At 36.8% G+C, this 20,403-nt stretch overlaps 1 protein-coding gene and 1 long non-coding RNA gene across 2 annotated transcripts in view; both read right to left on the bottom strand.

Moving 5' to 3' along the window:
- Window positions 1-1,496: 1,496 nt before the first annotated feature.
- LOC107757894 (suppressor of hairless protein homolog) lies at window positions 1,497-10,102 on the bottom strand. The gene is made up of 8 exons (XM_016575501.1): window positions 10,076-10,102; window positions 7,959-8,133; window positions 7,583-7,720; window positions 6,175-6,287; window positions 5,445-5,585; window positions 4,275-4,430; window positions 4,040-4,143; window positions 1,497-2,426 (listed from the first exon to the last, which is right to left on the bottom strand). The coding sequence occupies exons 1-8, from the start codon at window positions 10,100-10,102 to the stop codon at window positions 2,090-2,092; spliced, it is 1,191 nt and encodes a 396-aa protein (XP_016430987.1). The 3' UTR covers window positions 1,497-2,089.
- A 474-nt stretch (window positions 10,103-10,576) lies between these two features.
- The window catches only part of LOC107757907 (uncharacterized), an 11,487-nt gene continuing 1,660 nt past the window's right edge, over window positions 10,577-20,403 (bottom strand). The window contains exon 3 of the long non-coding RNA XR_001641977.1: window positions 10,577-10,668. This is a non-coding gene — a long non-coding RNA (uncharacterized LOC107757907). The remainder of the gene's footprint in view (window positions 10,669-20,403) is intronic.

The following is a 20,403-nucleotide window of genomic DNA, read 5'->3' as shown; positions in this document are numbered from 1 at the left end:
GAAGAAGAAGAAGAAGAAGAAGTGTGAAAGAAAGTGAATATGACTCTAGTTGAGCCAGCTGTTCTTCATGACCACGTATGCTGTGGATCAGGCTGGTGAAAAATCAGTGGCTATTTCCACAGACCAAGACCTATACAGTATTGCTGTATGCTTACATCTTTGAGACACACACACACACATTTAAAGGCCATTAACTTCCATGATTCTAGTCCCATGGTGTCCTTTTACTATCCAGACAATAACATATAAGGTAAGGACAAACTGGGACACTAAACACCCAACCGTTTCGACGAGAAACACCAAGGACATAACTGGGTTAAGAGCCACAGACACACGGAAAAGAAAAAAAACAAATGGCTGAATGGTTTCACTTTTTCTTTTTTTTTTTTTTCTTTTTTTTTTGTTTTGGGTTTTTTTTTTTTACAAATGGACGCATAAAATTCAAAAGTTAAATTACTGTACATAAAAAAGAAAGTCACAAAACACTAATAGTGCTGGTTGATGAGTTCATTACAGCTAGTTTTTTTTTGTTTTTGTCATTAATACTAGTCTACTAGTTGGTGAGACACCAAGGCCACGATAAACATCAATGACCAACGGAGTAAAGCTTCCTACTTTTGGTGTGTGAGAGGCCACAGATCCTGACATACTCTCCAAATATTCAAAAAACAGAGACAACAATGCAATATAATATCTTTGGGTATGTTTGTATCTATTACACATTTAAATCTTCTGAATCCAAACAAAAAAAATGAAAGTTTAGGGGAGTTTTAATATCAAAAATCGCATGTCAATATGTTCAAAAAGCAAGGCTTGGTTCCTCGGGTCGCGTTTGTAAACCTCCTTTTGAAGGGGTGAACTAAACAGGGAACCTTTGTTCCAGTAAGGCCACATCTAATAGTAGAGCACGTCTCCAAAAATCATCTGTTTTTGAGACTTAAATTGAGATTTAAAAAATGCAAATGGAAGTTTAGCAAGACAAAAAACAGAATTTTAGAAAGGAAACGGCACTAAAACCGTAGGAGTCTACACTCATGCCAGAAATTTAACGTAACAAATATCCAACTACAGCGAACTTTCTGATATGCGAGCTCCTACATGTGCTCTAGAACAAATGAACTACACTATGGCTACCGTATCAAAGAGACATCCAAAGCCTCTATATTGTGTTTTCTGGTTTATATTCCCGAATAAGACAGAAAGATGGCATTGTTCCTTTTGTGAGATCTAGACACATCGATGAAATGCTTAAAGGAAGCTTAGCGCATATCGTAATGCAGGCAAGGCAGAGGCATTGCTTAAAGCTCTTTTCGGTTTAAAGACTTTATAAAAATGATAAAGACTGATTTAAAAAAAACAGGCCCTCTGAGTTTCTCCCAAATGAAAAATTAAAACTACTAAACCGAATGGAAAACAAAAAGGGGAAGAAAAAAAAAAAAACAGTATTACAAAATACAAAGCATTAAAACTGAAGTAGTCCAAGTGAACCAACGTATATGAAAGTTGCTATATACAGAAGAAAAAAAAAAAGGGTGAAGCTCAGAGGAGGAATAGAACCTATTTGGTAACAAAAGCGCACTATAATGTTTGATATTAAAAAAAAAAGGTATGGAGAAAAAAAAAAAAAAATGTACCATTACTAAAGCTTATACAATATCCTTGGTCCATAAAAACTGTCATCTCACAACCTTTAGACCTCCCAGGCTATGATACATCTCACCATATCGCACACACACAGACCGCAAGGAAGAAACGTAGAAGTCATCAGTCTACGCATTTTGTACACGGCTGATGTATCATTGCTGTGGTCTTGTCTCCATGTCTTCTACACCTGTTGACCTCGGTGCTGGTGTTTCCTCTCAGGCATCGTCTATTGCTAGCACCAGACCGGCTGCTTAGAGAAAACCACAAGAGGGCACAGAAGAACCATTTCTCCAATATTTTGCCTTTTTCAACTATCTATCCCTTGTTTTCCGTGTCAGGGATTTTATTTTGAAATTCAATATGCAGCATTTTACAAACAGTTTGTAGTCTGTTGAAATTGTTTCACGCATAGCACATTGTGAGTTTGTGAGCACTGCTGCGTGTGTTATAACACCACAGCCGCGGCTGCATTAGAGGACGACGCTGTGATGGCATTAGATGTGCTGTTGGCACCGTAGGGAGTCGCTTCTCCGTTCCCTCCCATGCTGTTGCCGGTCGTGGAGAGCAAGCTGGTGTTGCCCACTCGGAGGATGGCACCAGCCGCGCTGCAGTGTGGACGGGGACCGGGTTCGGGTGTGTATGTGAACGTGAGCGTTGTGGAATAGATGATACCGTCGTTACGCACCAGCGTTACAGGGACTTGCACCGGCTGCCGCACCCACCGCCAGCCCTCGCGGAACGCCGAGATGTCTGGGACGACGCACAGCATGCTCTCGCCACACCTTTAGAGGAAATATCACGTCTATTAATAATTCAGTCTGTCACTGCCTGCAATATGTTTAACTGACAGTGGTAATAAAACTACATATTTTTCTTTAACGACCACATTAGGCTTTAAACAATATGTGTGGGGTCTTGTTCACTTCGGCTTTACTAGGCAGAGGCACTTCACTCAACTTACGGCCTGTCAAAGCTTAACATGTCATTTACTGCTGCATTTAACAGGTTTGTAAGGATTTAGGACTCCCTTGTGAAAATATAGTGCGCTTAACTGTATTAAACGTGCACTTGTAGTGTACTTCAAACCTTAAAGGGTTAGCTCACCCAAAAAATGAAAATTCTGTCATTAATTACTCACCCTCGTGTTGTTCAAAACCCGTAAAACCTTCGTTCATCTTTTGTTTTCTTTGCGCAAAAATGTATTCTCGTAGCTTCGTAACTTTACAGTTGAACCACTGATGTCACACAGACTACTTTGTCGATCATCTTGGTACTTTTCTGGACCTTGAACGTGGTAGTTACCTTGCTGTCTATGGGAGGGCCAGAGAGCCCTCAGATTTCATCAAAAATATCTTAAATTGTGTTCCGAAGATGAACGAAGGTCTTACGGGTTTGGAACAACACGAGGGTAGAGTAATTAATGACAGAATTTTCATTTTTGGGTGAACTAACCCTTTAAGTTTTTTTATGTACTTTAGTTTGCAGATTATATAATATAATTACAAGGACTCTTTCTTAACACAGCACAGTTCACTTTTAAAAAGTGGCCTTTTAATGTCATGGTTTTATTTTAAAGTACATAAAGTAACTGGTTATATATTTATATTTGTATACTGATATACAAAAACATACAATTTTCAATATAAATGACATTAAAGTACATTTCAGTCGACTATAAACACTTGTCAGTACATTTGGCAGTACTCTTTAACCATATTTCAATAAAGGTAATTATGAAATTATATATAAAGATATACTTTAGTCGGTCAAAAGCACTTTACACATTTACCTAATTGCATTTAATGTAAATATAATCCATAATACATTTTAATTTAATTGCAATTAGCATTACATTCAGTTCGCACTTAAGTATGTTCTTTCAAAGTATATTATTTATGTAGTAAGCCCTTCTTTTTAACAAGGGACACACCAGATGTTAAAATGAAACTTAATTAATCCACAGCTTATTTTAGATTTTATTATAGAAATTATTTTTTTATATGAATTTCATTAACTGTAAATTGAAGAAATTATTTAAGTCATAATGGCCCATGAAATATGCACCTTACACGTTAAAGGTCTACATGAAAAAGTATCATCTTTGCCTTCAAAATGTTATTGCATAAGAATACAAGTATTCAGTCTGAAAAATAATACAGTACAAATTCCTTAAATATAATAATGTACAATTATTCAAGTATTTTACACACCTTTTAAAGATCTAAAACATGCTTATAAACATTTATATTAAAGTCCTTTAGATGCCCGTTTATAATTGTATTTATTTAAAGTGCCACTATAAAATGATCTGTTCATAGACTTAACAGTATTTCAAAACCTCTTGGATTTATATTCCTTTTTGCCATATGGATATGTTTTCAAATAACATCCATACCTGTACATTGTCTCAGCCTCTACATCACCAAACCACACCCGCAGATTTGGAGTGAAGTTCTGTCCTGTCAGCTCCAGCATTGCTACGTCTCCTCCACCATTTAACTGCTCACACACACATACAGTGTACACACACAATCAACTGCAGGCAGAGACTTGTGAGTGGACAATGTAAGTAAGAGATGTAAGCTTCTGGAAAAAGTCTGTGTGTGTGTGTGTGTGTGTGTGTGTGTTACCTGTAAGCTCTCAACCACAGGCACGGGTGTGACGGGGGTGTGTACAGGGCCCATGCCCTCATAGAAGGTGTATTCTGCTTTATTAGTGCTGATGATTGTCCAGGAGGCACCATCATTTATCATCTCCTTATTTGGTTCCTTTGGGCATGGAGTAGCCTGCACACACACACACAAGCAAAACACACTTAAATACTGTGAACACAAAAATAGCAGTTTACAAAGAAAAATATTAGGTACAACATACAATCAACTAGTCATTATTGCAAAATAAACTCACAAATCAGGAGTCTTGTATCACACTGAGGGAGTTTATTTTGTGATAATGACTGAATGACTTCATCCTACTTCTTAGATGGCTACTTAAATAAATAAATACATAAACACATATATGGATGTGAAATTGTTGAAAATATTTTCTGACTAGATAAGCAAAAATAATGCTTCCACTAAGAAAATACATTACAATATAAAATCCATATTAATCTGCCATCAAAGTAACTTTTTTACTGACTAGTTTTTTTGTGTCTATTTCTGGTTCTTTGTATTTGTTTTCTTAATTTACATGTGAGCTTCTAGCCATCAATAAAAGGTTTTATGTCCACCAATATATACTGTTCAAAAGTTGTTGTTGTTTTTAAGAAATTAATTTTATTGAGCAAAAAGTAAAGACATTTATAATGTTACAAATTATTTATTTCAAATAAATGCTGTTCTTTGAACTTTCTATTCATGAAAGAATCCTGGAAAAAATACCATGGTTTCCACAAAAATATTAAGCAGCACAACTTTTCTTTAACAATAAGAAATGCTTCTTGAGCACCAAATTAGCGAATTAAAATTGTTTCTGAAGGATCATGTGACACTAAAGATTAATTGCCGCTGCACAAAGCTTTGCCATCAGAGGAATACATTACATTCTGAAATATATTAAAATAGAAAACAGTTATGCTTTCAATACACTTTAAATTGAAGAAATGTGTAGATAAGTAATTTTAATAGGATACATATTTCCAACTTTAAACAGCCTGCATAACTCAGACTGGCAATAAAATAAAAACTCAAACTGCTTTATAACATTCTCGTTATGAACATTACTGAAGACATCATTATTAGCACAATGAACCATTGCATTTGGATGCATTTACTCCAAGTTTCCAGAAAGCGACTCACTTGAAATTGGATGATCCTCTCTTGAGAAAGGCACAGGTACATCCTCTCGGTATCCTTCAGGTAAAAGGCACACTTATGCAGCTGGGAGACAGGGTCATCTGCATCCAACAAGGCGGTTTGCTTATCCACCTTACGGATGATCTGTGTGTGTGCGCATGTTCGGGAAAAAGACAGGCAAGGGATGAAGGAAAGGAAGTGAAGTTGATAAGAATATCAGTAGAAGTATCATAAATATCAGGACGACAACATTGTGTTGTCTTCATTTACCCAAACTGCTTTCTTCACAGCAGTGACTGATTCTGACCCCAAAAAATGTCTGTTAATTATATATACTGTCATCTGATAATAGCAGAGGTGTAAAGTATTGGAGTAAATGTAGTTAGTTACTGTACTCGTTCTAGTTTTTCCATTAAATACAGCACAATAGATCCTTGCCTCTGCCTGTTTTCCGCAGCTTCTCCACAACGTTACAGTTTTTCACTGGCATGTCGCTTTGACTAGTGCATCTTTGAGCATATATTTAGTATAAGTAAAATACTTAAGTACTGTTAAAATCAGATACTCTAAGACTTTTACTCAAGTTGTTTTGGAATTGGTGACTTGTTTTGGTATCTGTACTTTTACTCAAGTATGGTTTTTAGGTACTCTTTACACCTCTGGATAATAGAGAGAAATGATAACATGGAGAAAGTCATCAGAGGAACAGAGACACACATTGACATGGGCTTACCAGTCGAGGAAGAGCCATGCCCGTCACTGAGCACACGAGTTTGACAGTGTGGCCGTAGTGAATGTAGCCGTCTCGCACAGTGAACTCCTCTCCCTCTGACTCTTCATCATCCACTAAAATATAATTAACAAGACTAAGCTTATCCTGCGTGATCAGACCTTTCATTATGGTTGTCAAAACGCAAACATTTCGGTGGCAATAAGACAATGGCATTTTTCCATTAAATCCAAATTGTTCATTTCAGTAATAAAGAACAGAGAAGTTCATTTATCATTCTTTCTTGTCAGTATTGTTGTTTGGTTGACATTAATGACATGATAGACAGGAACAGGTCTACTAAGCTGCATTTACACCTCCTAATACACAACAATGGCAATCGTGTTTTCCAAATGACAAGCTCTGATCTGACTGGCTGGCTTTAGGAGTCAAGTTGCACAGGTGTGGCTGTGGCTGCTGATTCTAAGGAAGAACAAGTCTTCCGCAGAAGCAATTGTTTGCGATTCAATGTATTGGCTCGGAAAGATATTACAAGTTCTGTTTAAGAGACATAGTAATAGTAAACAAGCACACCTGTATAGTCAGTTTTGCTCTCAGGGTTATATAAGATTTCAGATCAACTTCCCCATAAACATTACATAAACTAAGTGAACTTTGGTTAAGTGTTTAGTCAGAAAGAATTGTTTTTGAAAGAAATTGATACTTCTATTCAGCAAGAATGCATTAAATTGATCAGAAGTAACAGTTAAGACACAAATAATATACAAATATATATTTCAAATAAATTATGTTATGTTAAACTTTCTATTTATCAAAGAATCCTGAAAATCATGCACCATGGTTTCCACAAAAATAGAGCAGCACATTGATAATGATAATAAATATTTCTTGTACACCAATTCAGCATACCAGAATGATTTCGGAAGGATCATGTGACACTGAAGACTGGAGTGATGGCTGCTGAAAATTCAGCTTTGTCATCATAGGAATAAATTACTTCTTAAAATATATTAAAATAGAAACGGTTACCTTACTGTAATAATATTTAACAATATTACTGTTTTTACTATCATTGATAAAATAAATGCAGACTTGGTGAGCATAAGGGACCTTTTAAAAATTTGTGAATATTATATATAAAGTTTGAGACAAACTCACCTCAGCTACAATTGTTGAAACACTCTCCTAGATGTTCATTTATTTTATTCAGATGTATTTGAAAACGCTAACGTGAAGTGTGATAATTTTTTCCTGCATTTGTTATTTTCAAGTGCATCCTTTCTTTCTTATCAACCCCAAACTTTTGAACGGTAGTTTATATCCAAGTTTTGGCAGGGATTACGCCCCTTGATCAGTTCTTTAACGATTTGGCAATCAACAATACTCCACAGAAATGTGCACAAAGACTTACAGAGGTGGATGTAGAAGGCTCCCCACTGCTGTGAGCTGGCGTGGAAGTTTCCTCCCTCGACGTGCAGGTAACGTGTACTGACCGTCTGCGAGCGAAGTCGGTTAAATAACGCCACTTTCGTTCCTGATGCTATACAGACTGCACACAGGAGAAAGACATAACTCTGTTAGAGCAAAACCACGGAGACTTCAAACTACGTTATCTGAATCGAAAGCCCTGTCTAACATCCTATTTCCCTATAATATGTCTTTTATTATTTCTTATATATATCTTTAATATAACAGTGTCATCATTCATTCTAAAACTGTCAAACAGTCTTAAAAGCATTGTACTGCAAGTGTTTCCTTTGAGCATAATGTGGGTAGTGAATACTCACGGTCTGCGTTTTTGAGGGACTGTTTTTTTTTGGAAGGTTTGGAGATGACCTTGATCCTCTTGCTGAGGAAGACGCCGATGTCTGTGCTGTTCCCGTAGAACATCTTCACCGACAGCATGAAGTGCTTGCGTTTGTCTGAGTCTGAGATGTACAATGTTTTGGCTGTGCAATAGTTCTGCAGGGAGGAGGCGAGATTTGTGTATTCATGAGAAAAATAGGTAACACTTTATTTCAATAGTATTTAAAACAAATAAATGAACTAACAAACAAATAAAATGCTGATTTTGGGCAGGAATGAATGAATGAATGAATATTTAAAACATAAAATAACTCAAATGAATGACTAAAATGATTAACTAAAATTAATAAATGATTATTTTTTTTTAAATTTACAAATAAATAACTACCATTAAATATTAAGCTTTAACAGATTTTGCAAAGGGTGCATTAATAAGAAAATATACAATTATTATCACAACTGTTCACTGAATGAATGTACAACAACTGTACATTATACATCAAATGTACATAACCTATCAGAATTACTTCAGATCAGCACTAGGTGGCAGCACATGTGTAGTGTTGATACAGCTCTCACTTTCAGGACAAACTCAAGAAACCACCATCAGATGGTCAAAAACACACAAAACCCAAACCTAAGCAGAAGGTACATTTCAGAACTCCCATCAGAGGTTGAGGGCTATGTCATCTTTACTCATCTCATGTTTATTGTGGCCTACATCATTAAAGGGATGTTGGAGCAAACCGATATCAATCAGCATGACCTTGAACACAGAAGCACGAAATCTGTACTTGACATTAAAGCCGTGATCTCTGTGGGTGACGATATCAGCTCACTGCACCTCATCTTGGAGAGATACTCGTCTAGACATGAGGCGGGGGAATACTCATGGCACGCAACTGCAGCTAATATCTGAAAACTGGTGCAATAAAAGGGGAATAACAGCAGTTCCACATCCAGTCAGACTGAAACACACATGTAGACATGGGTTAGGGGGCAGACCCAACCCCAATCATGTTTCACCCATATACATGACAGCCTCATTTGTTCTGTTCAGTAGCTTCTGTATTGGTGTCTTTGAAATGAAAAAGGAAAAGACGAGTCTGAAGTCTACTTTCACATCCTAATAGTGAAAGATTCATGTCTTAGTCTGGACCACTAGCCTTGGGAGTTTGATCTGTATCAATTTGTCACTGACAAGAATGAAACTGTGCTGGTTTAATCTAGCTAACATTTATGATGCAATTTCTATGACCATGTAAATCCACAGCATTACTATACATAGCTACAAAGACCATCATAATGCATTAGGGCACAGGGCATTGCTATGGGGTTAACAGGGTGCTCCGGGTGGTTTTAAGTGTGTTGCTATAGTGTCAGGATGGGGATGCTAGGGTGTCCTGGGTGGTTGTCAGGGCACCGCTGTGTAGTTGCTAGCTACGGTGTCTTTGGTGACTGACAGGGCGTTGCAGTGTGATTGCTAGGATGTCATGGGTAATGGTTAAAGTATTGTTATGCAGTTGCTAGGGTGTCAGGAGTGGTTGTTAGAACACTGTTATGCAGTTGCCAGGGTGGTTGCCGGGACATTGCATGGTTCTATTGTCTGCTAGGCAAAAACTGTAAACCAAAATGTAAACCACACCTCTTCTTAGTTCTTAACAAACCACATGATTCGATAAATCACTTATGTTTGTAGCACTGGGACTGGGACAAGTTAGCAACATTAAAAAAAGCCATTAGCTGTTTTAAAAGTCAACAGGGGTCACAAGGACATGCAAAGAAGCAGAACTGGTGCAATAAGTCGAGTGCTTCACATTCATTTTCAATTGAAGCTAAATGATACACTTCCTAGTCATAAACCATCTCTGATTACAGAACACATGTATATGATTTCATGAAGCGCACACTTTTGTTCTCTCTGGCTCTCATCTGGTATTCTGTCGCTCTTGACATGTGTCCAGGTTTTGGCTGTGCTGTCCACGAATAACAGCGCTGTCTCTCTGCCAAATGAGGCCGAGAGAGCTGTAACCGCGACATCAGTTCCCCAGACACTGTGTTTCTCTACAGTTATCATCTTGTCTCGCTTTCCGCTGACCTTCTCTCCTTCACTTCCCCGTCTCATATCACCTCGCCTCCTTAATCATTTCTTTTCTCTTTCCTGTCATTATTTGGTTCTTTTCTTATCAGCCCCTCTCTCACTCCTTTTTTTCTTCTTAAATGTTCTTTCCTTCTCTTGTCCTTTCACCTCTTCATCTTACTGCACTCTTCCCTAAAAATCTAATTTTCCTACCTTAGGGAATAGATGGATGGTATAAGGGGTTTCACATGGCCATGGGATCAGTTTTTGTGCTCAAAAACAGATAGATGGAGAGCTTGGAAATGGAACAGGGGTTAAAAGTGAAACTCTTTAATGTGTCTTAAAATTGCAACGCTCATGGGGTAAGATGCTAAAAAAAACTGTGAGTCGCAATGCAAACACCAGAGATTAAATAAGAAATATTGCAAATGTTCAGTATTTACACTTGCTATAAGGTCAAAACACATTTTACATTTCACCTCATGAATTCATCATGAATCATAGTTGTCATTTACCTTTTTTCATTGCCGTATGATTTCTGTGCAACTTTAGCGTGTAGGATGAGCACAGTTTGGTCTCCTCGTTCCTTCAGGTAATTCCGCATGGCTTCTCTGAAATCACAGAAGAAAAAGAAGCACATAAGACAGAAAATATTACTAAAATATTACTAAGAACTAAATTTTGAGTAATGCTGTAGCCAAGTACTCTAATATGTTTTTAAAAATTAATAGCATATGCATTTTTTTTTTTTTACCTTTGCCAGGTGAATAAATGAATGAATGAATGAATGAATGAACGAACGAACGAACGAACGAACACATCCACCTCACCAGCACACACTCACCTCAAACTGAAGTGGTATAACCAGAGATGGTCAGCACGTAAATTTGAATGGGAGGAATCATTACGCTCAATACGGTGGCTATAGGAATGAAAGTCCCGCCTTACAGTTAAAAGAGCCAATCCTCTGTTTGTTTACTCTAGAACGCACTTGCACATTATAGTTGGACCAGCACTTTTTTTTAGCATTATTTGAGTTTAAGAACCACATTATATCGAGACATTGTTGTCAGATTTTAACCTGATTTAATTTAAGTATGTTACTGAGACGTAATTTCGACAGACTTTTGGTCCTTCCCCCATTTAAGTTGTTGAATGGAGCTGTACTTTTATGGCTGCCAAGTGACCTGATTTGGCTTAAAGGGACTTTGGTATAACGTTATCATAGATAAAACAAAAATACATAACTGAAACAGGCAAGATTACATTTTTGATAAGCATTTTCATAAAATCTGCAAATCTCTATGACTTCTACTTTGCTTTTCACTCGTGTGCTTTAACTTCAATGCCACAGTTTTGAGTTTTTAAAACACATCCTTGTTTCAGACCTGTAAAACCACTTTAGAAGTGCTATTGTAGAGGGTTCTGGTGAAAGCATGTGGTGTATGTGTGTGCGTTTCTTTAAAGAGAAAGCCTTCTGAAGGCCTGTATGCGCTTCAAAAACCAAACCTCCAGAGCTTGACTAGAAACACAGGCCCAAGTTTGATTAGCCAATTCTCTGGTGAGTGCAACTATGTGTTGCTTGCAGAAAGCACACAAACACTGTGGCCAAAAACCTCAGCTTTCCAGCTGGGGGTCTTTAAAATAAAAAGAAGGGGAAGAGGGGGGTAAGAAAAAGGGCAAAAGGACAGCAGTGTGTGTGTGTGTGTGTACACAAGTCAAACGGCACAAAATCTCTTAGCTCATAATCAAAGAATTTCGATTTCGTGTCAGTCTTCCAATTACCTCAGTTAACTAATGAAAAACATCCCAGCATGTGCAAACATAAATTAGCTTGCTAAATGTGGACACTCTGTCTGGACACTCTGAAACCTGGCTAAAACCAAATGATTATATTGGTCTAAATGAGACTACTCCACCAAGCTAAAAAAAAGTTGTCTGCTCAATTGTGCTCCTTCCTGCAAAAAAAAAAAAAAAGATCTCTATGAAGATCCTACCTGTCCGATCGCTACCACTTTGTTCAAATGGGGAGTCATCTCAATTATCACCAGTAAAATATGGAGTGCCACAAGGATCTGTCCTAGGTCCTCTGCTATTTTCAATATACATGTTGCCCCTTAGTAATATTCAAATGCACATTATTATTATTCTTTAGTTTGGGTTAAACAAATACATTTTGCTTGGTTGGAACAGCAGCTACGCTAATTATGTCTCTATTTTGTTTCTCTGTTTTTGCCACGGGATTGACATCCCGTGGTAACTAGGATTTACACAAGCTTCAGTCTGGATCCAGAACACCTGAGAAGAGATGATGCCAACCCCTCAGAGGACCTCAGATGATGCCAACCCTGAAACAACATACAGAACTACCACATTTTGCTATAAGTTTGATTGCATCATATAATAACTGCTGTTAATACTGTTCATCGTCTGTTTGACTACGTCTTTAATTGATTACGTCTTTAAATGATTTTTCCGTACATACTGCCATATGTACATTAACTGACAGTCACCACTGATAAGCTACCACTAAATATTGTAGAAACTTAATTTGCTGTAAAGTTGCTTTGCAACGATTTGTATCGTGAAAAGCGCTATACAAATAAACTTGAATTGAAAAATTGAATTGAACATGAGGGTGGGAGGGGAAGTATGAGAGGGAAGAGAGGTGAAAGGGTTGTACTTCGACAATAATCCTTTCCTACAAGACAAGAGACAGGCTCAATGCACCAAGACTAACAGGAGGACTATTGACTAACTCTTAAAGTAAATGTAACTTCACACACTGGCCTATTCAAGTTTCCAGCAGAAAATCTGTGCTGTGCAGAGCACTCCCCTCAAAGTATTTTGGCATTTTGAAATCATGGGAGAGAATCTTTACTCTCATTGGTTGTCGCTTCTGAAGATATGCTAGTAGCATAGTGTTGTTTGGAGATGCAAAGAGCAAAAATCATCTTCTACCAGTGGAGACAACGAATCAGTACCTGTATGTCTGAAGAAGCAGAAAAGACAAACATGGAGTTTTGGTTCCTTCCCACTGCTGCCTTTGGCTTATATTCACGATGGCGCCGACGCTGATGGCTGCCTCCGTGGCGTGCTCCGCAGTTGTTTTTATGTTTTTGTTAGTTTGTCCTGTCTTTAGTTATATTCCTGCAATCACTTTCACCAGAGACGAATTGCTGGACATTCGCTACAACTGTCTATTGTTCTATACCTGGACATACAATTGTCGATTGTCGATTTGTATATTTTTTATTCCTTATTTTACTTGTTCTATTTTTATTTATTTATATATATTTTTTTTATTATTATCTGTGTTTTTTGTTCTGTCACTGTCATTCTGTTACACTGTGGAAGCTTCTGTCACGAAAACAAATTCCTCGTATGTGTAAACATACCTGGCAATAAAGCTCATTCTGATTCTGATTCTGATTTTTCAGCTGGGGCTTAAAATACATTTAATATTCAGTAATATTACTGATTTGACTGCACTGACCCTGTATGATGAGAACAAAACTTGAACTGACTTTGAGCTGAACAATGACACTACGGTCTTCTGAAGAGCTGCTTTATAGCTGAACCAAATTTTCTTCATAATTGATGAATTTTGCAACACTGACTCTATTATTGAATTGAATTGCATCTACATTGAACTAATTTGAGCTGAATAATGATACTATTGTAGAGCTTCTTTAAAGCCGAAACTGAAGTCTTAATTGATGAAATTTGCATCAACACTGTTATTTTCCTGTTCATTAATGTGAAACAGTTTGAAACAATCAGTATTGTATAATGTGCTATATAAATAAATGTGACTAGACCTGGCTCAAACTAAAAATATGAGCGTAAAAAATCAGTACAGCATACACAAAGTGGAAGGATTTGATGACAGAAAATCCTAGTAGTGATGCCAAAGTTGCTTCTTCTTTGTTGGACGGGGTAATTTATCGCTATTTATTTAATGGTATTTATTGTCAGCATTTTTATAAAAGCAACATGATTTTCAACCAATGAAATTTCTCAGTGGGTGCGGCTACCCACAAAAACAGAAACCAATTCAGACAAAACAGCTTGTCTTTGGTCGCAGTCATGGCTAGATATGACAATCAATCAATCAAATAAATAAATAAATAAATGACAGCTTATTAAATGTTATTGCTTATTTTATGACGGTATGTCTAGTTAAGACACAGTACTAGTCTAAACCTATAGTAGTTTGTCATGCACTGTCAAATGTTTTGTCATGCTAAATGATTTTCGAGTCATTTAGAATGCTAAAGACAAATCCTATCTGACAGGTTGCATACAGTTTTATCTAAGATCTTGTATGTCAGTGAGCGTCGTGAAGCGAGTGAATATTGAACGGTGCTGAACCTCCCAGCCTCACAGGACACACACGAATGGTGAATTCCTGCAGATCTGGTGATGTCATCTTCCTCAGGCCCATGTCATCTGATACCTTTGATACTTCTAATAACCTGCCGTGTGTGTGTGTGTGTGTGTTCAGAAAAAGAAGACTCAGTGGCCATCTCCGACATGGATTTGGCTCGTGTACTTCAGAAAGGACAATCTCTACTGAGCAGAGTCCTCTCCTATCCACGGATAAAATGTACCCGTATCGCCAAATGCTAGTGAATTCCCTCAACAGTGCAAAGACAAGAATGTGCAGAGCACATGAAATCAGCTGCACGTCTGATTCGTGATTACAGGCACCAAAGCAGGAACATTCCGAGACTTTCGACATTTCCCTTCAATGCTCAAGTGTTTTCTCATCAACAGGGTTCAGCTTTGATATCCGGCAACCTGACAATTCACAAAAACACCAGCAGTGTTTACAAAGCATCTCAGAAGAGAGTTATTGATGGCCATCACCATTTGCAGGGGTGCTGGGAAAAACCATAACACATCTTCTGTTAGCATAATAATCAAAGATCTGACAGTATAGCCCTGAGCTAAATTACGTTATACCATCTGTTTCTTGAAAGTTGGGTCAACATGGTCAGTTAGTCAGCAAACTGCTGACTATAGTGAGGTCGACCAGTAAGACTCTACACATTTTTTTTGGCAACAGTGCGTTAAAAGAGGCTAAATTTTGAGATGTGGCTTATCAGAGAGGGTTTTAATGTGTCAGCAGTAGGGCTGGGCGGTATGATGGTATGTATCGTTACCGCGGTACAAAATGTAAACCGTAAGAGATTGTTTTATTCCGTGTATACGGCAACATGTAAATAAGTGCCATTTGTAAATAAGTGCTATTCGCTGCCATTTGTCAAAGAAATGTTCCTGTGGCTCAGTAGTAGAGCATTGCGTTAGCAGCGCAAAAGGTCGTGGGTTCGATTCCCAGGGAACACACATACTGGTAAAAAATGTATAGCCTGAATGCACTGTAAGTCGCTTTATCCAAAGCGTCTGCTAAATGCATAAGTTAATTAAATTTAAAAATGAAAAGAAACACGGGGAAAGACGAACGAGCAGATCTGGGCTGCGTTTCCCAAAAGCATCGTGAGCCTAAGTTACTTGTAGAACCATTGTCACCACTGGAGCTACGATCAACTTAGGTTTACCATGCTTTTGGAAAACGCAGCCCAGGAGGATCCAGAAAGTATTCAGTTTTCTAAAGGGTTGTTCATAACGTGATATTGTCGGAACAAAGGTGCATCAAAGGTGCAGCAGTCAACCGCGAGAGCAATGCAGCACCTGGACAGTTTAGAGGAGCGCACAGGCTCACAACGGAGGAAGCGTTATGAATTAAGCTTACTTGACTACAACAGTTCATATGTCAATGTCGTAATGAATAGAAATAGCCTTAAATAATGAATAGATGTACATCTTTCCACCCCTTATGTGTACAGTTAATTTTTACACACCAGAATTGCATTCAACGTGGACACGGTTATAAGGGTGTGTATAATTTAAACTACTTAGTCAGCAGTACTAACAGTAGTTGATGTTCAGTTTGCATACTGCTGTTCTCCGAGTCACTGTTGATCTCTTTCCTCTCTTGAATAAAGCTCCAGGTGAAGGGTTGCCAGTTATCACAAAAAGAGCTAAACAAGCCCCTTAAAACGCAGTATAATAAGCAGGTACCAGAGAACAAATGTAAACAATATAACTAGTATTAATAGTGTCCTACAAAATTAAAAGTAAATGTAATTGATTATGAATAGAATAGTTCAATATAAAATATTTTAGATATTATAAACTGATCGAAGTAAAACAATAACATTAGATTTAAAAATAATTCAGAAACACCTTATTTAAAGTTTAATTGCACCTACAAGTTGCATTTAATATCAGTCAGTTGGGGGCAGTTCATCTAAAAGTTGAGTGTGTTTCTACTAAATAAATAATTTATCAAATAAAAGAACAAGGCGAAGTACTTTTCATTTCTAAAGTATTTGAGTTTATTTATTATCTAAAGCCCTTTTTGTCGATTTTCAGAAGAGCTACATATATAAAGAACTATATTGTGAAATATATTGTTAACGTGAATTAAAATTAGTTATACGGTGAAACAGAATTTTGGGTTATACCGCCCACCCCTAGCCTGCAGTGTAACTTTTAGATGGCAAAACTCTTTAAATTCATCCCCTTTTAAGCAACACCACCTCAGCCAATAAATCACCACTTTTGTATCAAATTTAACACCTTCAACAATACATTTCAAGACAATTACTGTCAGACTTCAAACCACCTGCTGTAAGCAATGTTCCTATTGTGCATAATCTCTATACACCTCCGTTTGTTTCTATTATGGTTTTGTGCAATGAAAGGCTATAGTCAGTTAGTCGTTTACATAGAAGGGTGCAAATACACTACCATTTAAAAGTTTGGGGTCAGTTTTTTTTTTTTATACTTTTTAATATTCAGCAAGGATGCATTATATTGATCAATAGTGACAGTTAAACATTTATAATGTACCAAAAGATTTCTATTATTTTAAATAATCGCTGTTCTTTTGAACTTTCTAATCAAAATATCCTGAAAAAAAGTTTCCAGAAAAAATATTAAGCAGCACAACTGCTTTCAACATTTATAATAATAAGATTTTTTTTTTTTTTTATGAGCACCAGTCAGCATATTAGAATGATTTCTGAAGGATCATGTGACACTGAAGACTGGAGTAAGACTTCTGAAAATTCAGCTTTGTCATCACAGGAATAATTACATTTTAAAATGATTATTATTTATAAAAATATGAAGCAGTTATTTTAAATTATATTAATATTTATTACTGTTTTTACTGTATTTTTGATCAAATATATCTAGACTTGGCAAGCAAAAAAAGACTTTCAAAAACATTTTTTTTAAATCTTGCCAACTCCAAACTTTTGAAAGGTCTAAATGTGTCAGATCAGTGTCTGGTGGATGCTAAAGAAGCCTAATTATACAGCGCTTTCTAAAATGACTAGTTGTTCTGACAACCTACCGACAAATTGATTTTGAAAATATATGCAGTTGTGTGTACGTTTCAAAAATGCAATTAAGGATCAAAGATCACTTAGGATCCAAAACATACACCGCCCAAATCCTAAAGTGGAAAACATATGATAGAAGGTTTGAGGTTTATTTCATTGGTTAACATCTTATGGGGAACATTTGAACCGAACTTGCCGTTATTTATGTCCATGGTTTATTGCACCTTGTTATGCTGGTAAAATAAGGTCATCAATAACATGCAACTCCATGCAAGCGGTCCTGAAGATCAATCAGATTTTTCCTGCACACGCAAAGGTCTTGCACGCAAAGTCAAGCCACTGGGCCATGTGATGTCTTATGTTTAAGAGAAAAACCACAAACCTTCAGCTTCCTCACGGAAAACACATGTAAACTTAAAACAGTAGTGATTGATAGAGAATTTTTTTAATTCAAAAAGAACTGAATGATTCAGATAGCTTATATCCACCCAACTGAAGAGAAGAAAAACTTAAAAGTATAAAATATAAAATGCAGAGACGGAAGGACATATGTAATAACAAGCAACCACAGCATTACACAGACACACATACACACAAAGCCAGACACACATTGAGGAAAGAAGTGGACAAGCCTTTGTGAGTCATCAGTTTTCAGCAACAGCATGACAAATATGGGCACTTCAACAGGAAGAGCTTCTGACACGCACACGCACACAAACACTGAACACGCAAAAGCAAACCTGCAACAAATGCCATAATCTACATACATATTTTAATAAGTTTCAAAACCACAGGACATGAAAGTCAATACGCCACATTTAGATTAATAAAAAACCTGAAAGATGCTAATTTTTTTAGAAAGAGAAGTTTTACAATGGGAAAACCACAATGTGTTGTGGGCTACATAAGTCAAGAACCATATTTCCAGTGATCTTTCTCTTTTTGTGTCATTGAAGTGGAATTTAATCATCCTAAGCTCACATGTCTCCATGCATCACTCGCAAAAAAAAAAAAAAGAGAAAGAAATATGAAAGGTCAGCAAGCCCGATAGGTCTGAGATATAACAGCCAAAAAATGTTTCAATATTTTTCAGCTTTTTAACAATATTCAGTATATATTTTGGTATTTGTGAATTTGCTCTGAAATGGCTTAAAAGTGAATAATGAAATATTATTATATTATATTTAAATAAATATTTAAATATGTATAAATAAATATTATAATAAAAAAATTGATTGGTTCTATTGTCCTCATTTGTAAGTTGCTTTGGATAAAAATATTTTAGATTTAAACATTTTAAATAGCTGTTTTCTATTTGAAAGTATATTTAAAATGTAATTTATTTATATGACGACAAAGCTGAATTTTCAGCAGTCATTACTCCAGTCTTCATTGTCACATGATCCTTCAGAAAACATTCTAATGCTGATTTGGTGCCATTTAAAATATGAATAAACAAGGATAAAAATATAATCTAAATAGATGGAGAAATCACTGGACAATAAGAAAGCGGACGGAGAGTTATAGGAGAAAAGAAAGAAAATAGTTAAAAGAGAGAAAGAACAGAAGTATGAACGACAAACTGCTCAAGTTAGTTCATGCCCAGATTTTGCAGAATTAGTAACACTAGTAAAAACTGTTACTTGTGCCAAAGCTGCATGTTTGAATGTGCACAAGACGAGAATGACATACAAGGAGAAGGTTTGTATAATACTCTGCCAGTTAATTGAGACTGTAGATGTCTAAAGAGGTTCATCATCCTCTAGGCATGTCACATTATCTTTAACAATGGGCTCCCCGACACATACATACACACACACACACACACACACACTTCATCACTTTATCCCCTAGCCATCATCACCCCATGGTGCACAACATCCCATTAAAAATAGCCTGTGTCTACAGAAAGCATTATCCAAACAGATTTGACCCAAATGAATCTGACCTAATCTGCTCCTAAACCTGTGATTGAACAACACCTTAGTGAATTGTAAGCAGAATATGCAGACACACCAGTCTTTATCTAATGATACTCAGATTCACAGGATGGGGCCCAGCACAGACAGGGGCCGTGAAGCGGTGAGAATGTCCTGCCAGGGCGTGTGCTCTCTGCCAGAATGCAGTCGTGCTGTAAGTTAACCGCAGGGCGCGCGACACGGGTCGGGCGGGCAGCGCTTAACTCTCCCCTCTCTATCATTTTCCATGTCCCTCACTTCTCCACTCAAAACACGAACCGCTGGCTGGAGCTGCTTCACAACACGCAACGTCTGAAAACATTTCGTTCCATATTTCTTGGGTGAATTCTTGGCCTCTAATTTTGACTCTTCAAAAAAGGATGGATGGAGGAAAAGAACATTAACCAGAGAGACAAGAGGGGAAATGAGTTAAAGAGAAAGAGGCTGGGAGAATATAGAGCGAAGCGATGGTGACAAATAGGGACAGCAGCTATGGAAAAACTCCACAGCAGTGTCGAGAGACACTAAAACTAAACCTCAGTGGGGACTACATCTCAGAATGTCCTAGGCCAACAGTGCTTTTATTTTCAGACTGGCCATTAAATAAAAAGTGTAATACGGCCAAATTTTAGAGAAAAAGAAATGTAGGTTTAAGTTGTCCGTACTTCTCAACATAGAACAATGAATTTTTAAAAAACTGTTACTATGTTAGAAATAACATTCACATTTGTGAAAGTAAATTAGATCACATTTGATTTATATGCAGCTTATTTTGCTGTTCAAAGAAAGTCATTCAGTGTTGTAGGAACAATCCAAAAAAACAATTATAAATCTCATAAGTCAATTTTCACAAAGTTTCACGGTTTTAAATGTCTATTTGCTTATGTGAGATAACATATGTAGCCTAAAAATAAGATTTCCAATTAAAGTGCATAACTTTAAAATATTGATTGTAACAACTAATATATAT

This window comes from Sinocyclocheilus rhinocerous, unplaced genomic scaffold (genome assembly GCF_001515625.1).
Source record: "Sinocyclocheilus rhinocerous isolate Xijiao unplaced genomic scaffold, SAMN03320098_v1.1 scaffold1555, whole genome shotgun sequence".
Classification (NCBI taxonomy): domain Eukaryota; kingdom Metazoa; phylum Chordata; class Actinopteri; order Cypriniformes; family Cyprinidae; genus Sinocyclocheilus; species Sinocyclocheilus rhinocerous.
Note: the sequence above shows the minus strand (reverse complement) of the source record. Positions and strands in the feature narration are given on the sequence as shown.